This window comes from Brassica oleracea, chromosome C3 (assembly GCF_000695525.1).
Source record: "Brassica oleracea var. oleracea cultivar TO1000 chromosome C3, BOL, whole genome shotgun sequence".
NCBI classification, from domain to species: Eukaryota; Viridiplantae; Streptophyta; class Magnoliopsida; order Brassicales; family Brassicaceae; genus Brassica; species Brassica oleracea.
The window spans coordinates 17,639,112-17,646,007 of NC_027750.1; the positions used below are offsets into that span (position 1 = coordinate 17,639,112).

Here is a 6,896-nt window from a genome sequence, read left to right on the forward strand (position 1 = left end):
GGAGAATCCAGCTGATCATCTTCACCAAGTCATAGGCAACTTCAACATTCAAGAAGATCGGATACCAGATGGGAATGCGTCTACTACAGTGATGCATTCATCAGGGGGAGTTCATGTGTTGTATTTTTTTTTTCCTGTCTTGTTTTCCCTTTTACCCCATTGGGTTTTGGGTTTGTCAAGAGAGGTTTTAATGAGGCAACATCCAAAGCATGAATGAACCTTGACCGAATGTGTCGATCAAGGGGGAGTGTTATAAACCATTCAGTGATCGACCCATTTATCAGCCCGTGTAGCAAGAAGGGCCAAGCCCATCCGCATGATCATACTGGCGCCTATCTACTCTTGTGTTTATCTACATTATAGTTGGTGTTTATCTTACGTATTGCTAGTCATTATCTAGTTAAGGATAAGTACGATCTCATGTCGATCCAGTACTTAGACCGTCATTACCATATGTATATAAAGACCAGTTGGTTGACGTAATAATACACACAAGTTCCCCTCTTCATTCACAACACTACCGTTGTATTAAGACATTTATAGTAATCCTATAATGATGACATAATAAAAAGGTAAACAAAACTATAATGCTCTTCTGGGGAGACACACTCCAGAAACGAAACGCATTTTGTGAGACATAGAGGAAGAGAGAGATCACCATTCACTCCTCCACCTGGATTTGCATCGTACTTAGCCTGAAATGAAATGAATCGACCAAGAAATGTAGAGGATCGTACAATTCGACAGAGTATAGCGAAGAGTGTCTGATCCCATCGCTGATTATCATGGCGGGACGGGTCTACGAAGCCTGGAAGGGAAGCAATGTAAGGTTTTGATATTTATATAGTCTCCATCTTCACTTTTCTGGAATCTGCATTATTCGAATTATCTGCCTTTCTCCAGAAATATGAATTTAGGGTTTGCCACCTTTTATTGCCTTTAATTCCCTAATAACTTTCAGTTTTATAAATATACTTTTAACTTCTTGTTATCATTTGCTTTCTATTTCACTATCCAAAGCATGGACATGAATTTTAAATAAAATCATATTGTATCATCATCAGCTCCTCTTTCAATGCCTCTTTTGCAGAAGTTTTTATTTGGTGGGAGATTGATATTTGGGCCAGATGCTTGGTCTCTTCCATTTACCTTATTGCTCATCATAACTCCAGTTACTTTGTTCTCTGTTTTCGTTGCAACACATCTCCGCCACGAGTTCTTCTCAAACACTGCAGGAGATGCCATCCTAGTAGTAGCCATTCTGTTTACTCTTTTTGTAAGTCGCCCATTTTATATTCCATATATGTTGTCTTGTTTACACATGTGTTTCCTGTTAACTTGGGATATTAATCATCTCTTTTGAGTGTTGCTTATATAATTGCTGGTTTACTTAAATTCATACCACATTAACTTAAGAATCTAACCAAAACAAAAAAGAATGAAATTAGTCACACCACAACAACATGTATCTTGTGATTTGTTGTCTTCTTTCTTCTAACTTAGAGGTGAAGTTAGAGGTATTATGTTTAACAAGCTAAACGTTGAAAGTTCTCACTTCCTTCTTTGTGTGGCTTTCTAGTGGGTAGGTTTAATGTTCGTCCTTCGCACATCACTTGTTTTGATAGGTATTGATCCTCCTCTTCCTCACTTCTGCGCGAGATCCTGGAATCGTTCCAAGAAACTTGCATCCGCCAGAGGAAGAACTATGCTATGAGGCTACTGTGTCAGCTGATGGAAGACAAGCACCCACTGTTCAAATTCCGAGGACGAAAGAAGTCATGGTTTATGGCGTTCCTGTTAGAGTTAAATATTGCGATACATGCATGCTTTATCGGCCTCCTCGTTGTTCCCATTGCTCCATTTGCAACAACTGTGTTGAGCGTTTTGATCACCATTGCCCTTGGGTAGGCCAATGCATTGGAGTGGTAAGCTGATTTAAAAGCACATTAAACTTGGGAGATATAAAGTTCATAATTTTCTATGCGTGTTGACCAAACTGTTGACCCATCTTGACATTTTGTTTTTGTGTGTTGTAATTGCAGAGAAACTATAGGTTTTTCTTTATGTTTGTTTCCTCTGCAACTCTTCTCTGCATTTACGTGTTCTCCATGTCGGCTTTATACATAAAGTTTCTAATGAATAACAATCAAAGTACTGTGTGGAGAGCAATGCGAGAATCCCCTTGGTCTGTTATGCTGATGATATATTCCTTTATATCCCTGTGGTTTGTTGGAGGGCTTACTGGTTTCCACTTATACCTCATTAGCACAAACCAGGTTAGTTTTTTTTTTTTTGCTTTAATAGGGGGTTTTATAAATGTCTCATCTGATAGCGAACATTGTGATTCTGTTCAGACAACCTATGAGAATTTCCGTTACAGATCAGATAATAGAATCAACGTTTATGACCGCGGGTGTTCTAACAATTTCCTTGAGACATTTTGCTCGAAAGTTAAGCCCTCAAGGAACGACTTCAGAGCGTTCATGAGAGAAGAACCTCCGAGGAATATCACAATGGCTACCACATGGGAAAGACCAGGAGAAGAAGAGGAAGAATGTTCGGACTTGGAGGAACAGCGTCAGAAAGTGGAAGACGATCTTGACATCGACGAAGATGTTATGAAACTACAGCAGCGTTCTAATGCAGAAGAAAGCAGCGATCCAGCGCATCACATGGTCGAGGTTGACCAAATGAGAGTTGGGTCTTGTGAGAGAGCACCAACTATTCGATCTGAAGTGAGGCACGGAAACTGGGGAGGAAGAAGTAGCGCACAAGAGGATGTGGTTAGTGGTTCTTCAGTCATCAGGGAGAGTAGAAGCTATGCAGCTGCAGAAGAAGGACGGTGATGGGTGAACAATGGGAGTAAAAGAGGTTTTCTCTTTCTTACTGAACTTTATTGTTTTAGTTTTTCATTATATTACGGGTTTAGGCCCTCGTGGTTTGGTTTGAGAGTTGTGAACTTGATGGTGGTTTGGGCAACTGTGAATGATTCCGTTTGGTCTGTACTCCGTTTATCGGCGAGTTATTGTTTTCAAGGGCTTGCCGGTCTCAGTTGAGTAAGTTTATATAGTAAGCTTGGGTAGAGCTCAATACTAAGTAAAATAGGTTACTCTCTCGGCTTATCTTTTTTATAGATGTTTTTTGGGACAAACCATTTGAGTATTTGTATTTTGTCGAAACTTGTTCCAAATTGGAAAAAACACAAGCTAAATTAATAAACAGACAAAATTTGAAACCAGATCAACGTTCTCAAGTTATACTGCCATTGTTGTATTTATAAGCCACAGTTGCAAAAGCTAAAATCAAAATCTGATTCCCAACAAAATTGTCGAAAGGAATAATTTTTTTTTCTGGCGACGAAATGGCTTCTTCCTCTGATTTTTTTCATCGTCTAAACTATGGTAACCTTGTCACAATTTCACTTAGCCCCACCATCGGCCTTGATCAACAGAGACTACATCGATGCCAGCAGCCGACGAGTCAAAAAAATTCCCTCTTCAATAATATACATTAACCACATATCACTTACCTCTTCTGCCACTAGCCTAGTACGAACATGTGTTACCTTAATCTATTTCTAAATAGATAGATGAATCTTGGTTTGGTTCGTGATGGATTTCGGATCTAAGAAGGCATATATTACCTCGCTAGAAATCCTCAGATTGTTAGTATGCCTCCCATGAAGATTCCGGATTGGGAAGGTAAATACTTTTTCATATATGCTGTCAGTGGAATGCTGATCACGGTAGATGATCCAATTAGGTTTATCTTTAGTTGCTTTGTTTTATCATTTTTAATCATCTATCATCTTTGGAACGCTGATCACGGTAGATGACACACCGCTCCCACATGTGTGGCGACACCTCGTGCACCGACATGTCAAGCCGCATGTACTGTTTCTGGTTGTGCTTGTGTAGACAGATAGGTTGCTAGAAAGTTGACACCATGTTTTGATCCCATGCATCGAGCCATCTCGTGCTTCTCGGTCCTTTCGTCTGATTTCGACCATTCCAGATATTTTCGGTCCGCGATCATTCCCGAATATTTTTCCGCTCATGTTCTGATGCACTGAATATTTTTAATAAATTCCAGACTCAATTCTAACTTTGAAATTAATTATTTCTGATCCTTTGGTTTCACTGAAAAATATTCCATAATATCAAAATAAGGGTTTTTGCCCAACTTTGATTTTTTCGTCGTGTTTACTTCCCATCCTGCTTATTTTCCGTCATGCTTATTTCCCGTCATGCTTTCGACTTATTATGTTTCCAACAGTGGTTTTTTTAATACGACGTTCTTCCAATAACGTCGAGCTTCCGAAACGTCGAGCTTTTATATCTATTTTCTTTTGTTTAAAATAGAAAAAAGTTTCAATTTATATGCTGTTTCCAAGAACAAAAATTTATGGCTTTCTGTTGAGAAGAGTTTTGTTTATAACTCGGGGTATTCAACAGGGAAAGGCCTAACCGTCAAAATCTTTAGGAGGTCTGTTCACCGGTGACAAAAATAGCCGTTGTTCACAATATTCATGTCGACTGGCCACACAAACAGATAAGTTTGAGTTTGGTAGGTTTCAAGACCGAAGTGTTTAGGATCTTTCTAAACCCGCTTTACCACTCGACCACATATGGTTAATATGTTAAGAGTTTTTACATTATAACTGTTGTACTATTGGCATTCTTTAATATTGTTATAGTTATACAATTATGTAATAGGTATAATATAGTTCTCATATAAAATATAAAGGCTCCCATAACATTTATATAATATATGCTAAAATTTTCAATAGGATATATGTTCAAAAATCATGTTAATAGTATAGTTTAACCGGAGAAGTAAAAAATATCTTCTCTTTTTAACCCATTTTTGTATGGATTTTTCGAAAACCAACAAAAATTTGGTCACAGTCGAGATATTCTTGCTTTATAAATATTTAAAAACTATTTAAACATATTTTTTAACTTAAATAAATTCTACTCCCTCCGTTCCTAAAAGATGTATGTTCTGGAAAAAAAATTTGTTTCAAAAAGATACATTTTTTACTTTTTCAATGTATAATTTTATGAAAAATTGTAAGTTTCAAAAAAAATTAATGGTGTTTATTGAATTTCTAGTGGCTAAAAATTATGAAAAATTGTTATTCACAAAAAACAATGCATATTTAATGAGTTTTTTTAATATATGTGAAAAGTCTAGAATATGTATCTTTTAAAAACAGAGAGAGTATAATTGTATCTAAATTAATGCTTATCTCAATTAATTGGTATCCAATTAAGTCATTGGGGGTGATTGGTTGCGATGTATCAAGTGACTTTATCTTTAATTTTTATCTACGGCCTTAAAACTATCAATCATGCTTTATATTAGTTTTTAAAGCTACAACAAAAAAATTAAAGTTACAGCAAAAAAACAAAAAATATAGCTGTAAAAGTCTTATTTTCTAAAGCCTCATCTTTTTGGCTGTAGGAAATTTTAAAGCTACATCTCTTAAAGCTAAATCAAAAAATTCTACAGACTAAATTCTAAAGTAAATTTCTACAGTTACAACTCAACCAATCACCCCTATTATAAGACTATCTGGTCCATAGCTAAGGAAACTATTTATAACGAAAATAGTAAATCTAAAAATATTATCTAATTTACAACAATGATTTATACCATATATAAACAAAAATATCTAAACAAAATAAAATTCAAAATTTTTTTGCTCCTACTGTAAAAGATTAGTGGTTTATAACATGTGGATATATTTAATAACCTATACTATTATAACATAAAAATAATGTTGGTGGCGTAAAAGTTGCGGGTTACAAATCTATCCTATTAAAAGTGGAGTACAAATGTAAAATAACCCTTAATTTTTCTTAGTAATTACGAATCCTTGCCACTGGCTTTATTAAAAACAATTTGGCTAATCAATCTAAATATTTCATGTGAATCTCACTATAAAAGCCCATTACATTTTTGGTCTACAATTTTTTGGGCTGCCATTTGTAATCAAAACGAAAATGCCTTTAAACGAAATGGTTTCTCGGAGTTTGATTAATAACCTAAAAACCAAAACTAATATATTACTATAGTATAGTAAATATAATAATATTTCTAAATCATACTTTCTGTATTACAGTGAATATCATGAGGTATTTAGGTTTGGTTTGTTTAAAAATTGCAAATTTGAGTTCCGATTTTAAACATTTTCGTTTTGCCTGTTTATTAAATTATAAATAATCATATTACTCCATATTTATATAAGACAAAAAATTACAAACCATTTCATTTAAATAGTGATTTTTATTTTTTTTCCAATTTATATCACCACCAATTATTAAAACAATTAATCGGACTATATCAAATCTATTAAGAAATTGAATAATCGTTCCTTAAATCTTTGACAATCTTAATTACTTAACATAATAAGCCCCTACATTTAAAGTTTCACATTTAGAATAAATATCCCCACCTATCATTAAATTGATAAATCGGATAATATCAATTCAAATTTGTTAAGAAATCAAACATTCCAAAAATCTTGGACAATCTTAATTACTTACTTACTTGATAATCACTAAATTATAAGTTGAATTGATTACAATAAGTATATTCCTATTTAATCAAATCTAACTAACTACGTAATCAAAAAATAAAACATGTCAAATCTTTGAAAAATATTCTTAACATTAAGTATATTCCTTATTTACCCGACTTGCTCATCAAGATTTCTAATTAATAATTATGATTTAATTCTCATCTGTATCTCACCTATATATCTATATATACCATGAGTTGCACGTTAAAGAACCTAATTCACGGTGCGATCATCTATCCTATTAAAAGTGGAGTACAAATGTAAAATAACCCTTAATTTTTCTTAGTAATTACGAATCCTTGCCACTGGC

At 34.4% G+C, this 6,896-nt stretch overlaps 2 protein-coding genes across 2 annotated transcripts in view; both read left to right on the forward strand.

Moving 5' to 3' along the window:
- Positions 1-583: 583 nt before the first annotated feature.
- LOC106331546 (probable protein S-acyltransferase 9) lies at positions 584-3,065 on the forward strand. The gene is made up of 5 exons (XM_013769927.1): positions 584-824; positions 1,091-1,276; positions 1,626-1,925; positions 2,043-2,276; positions 2,355-3,065. Exons 1-5 carry the CDS (start codon positions 786-788, stop codon positions 2,844-2,846), a joined length of 1,251 nt encoding a protein of 416 aa, XP_013625381.1. The 5' UTR covers positions 584-785; the 3' UTR covers positions 2,847-3,065.
- Positions 3,066-3,670: 605 nt separating this feature from the next.
- LOC106330013 overlaps positions 3,671-6,896 on the forward strand; it is a 6,166-nt gene continuing 2,940 nt past the window's right edge. The window contains exon 1 of the mRNA XM_013768583.1: positions 3,671-3,745. Coding sequence (XP_013624037.1) covers positions 3,671-3,745 — 75 coding nt within the window. The remainder of the gene's footprint in view (positions 3,746-6,896) is intronic.

Coding starts and splice junctions, on each gene's coding strand:
- LOC106331546 (XM_013769927.1), top strand. CDS start 786: ATGGCGGGACGGGTCTACGAAGCCTGGAAGGGAAGCAAT. Junction 1,926..2,042: donor TAGGCCAATGCATTGGAGTG/GTAAGCTGATTT, acceptor TTGTAATTGCAG/AGAAACTATAGGTTTTTCTT. Junction 2,277..2,354: donor ACCTCATTAGCACAAACCAG/GTTAGTTTTTTT, acceptor GATTCTGTTCAG/ACAACCTATGAGAATTTCCG.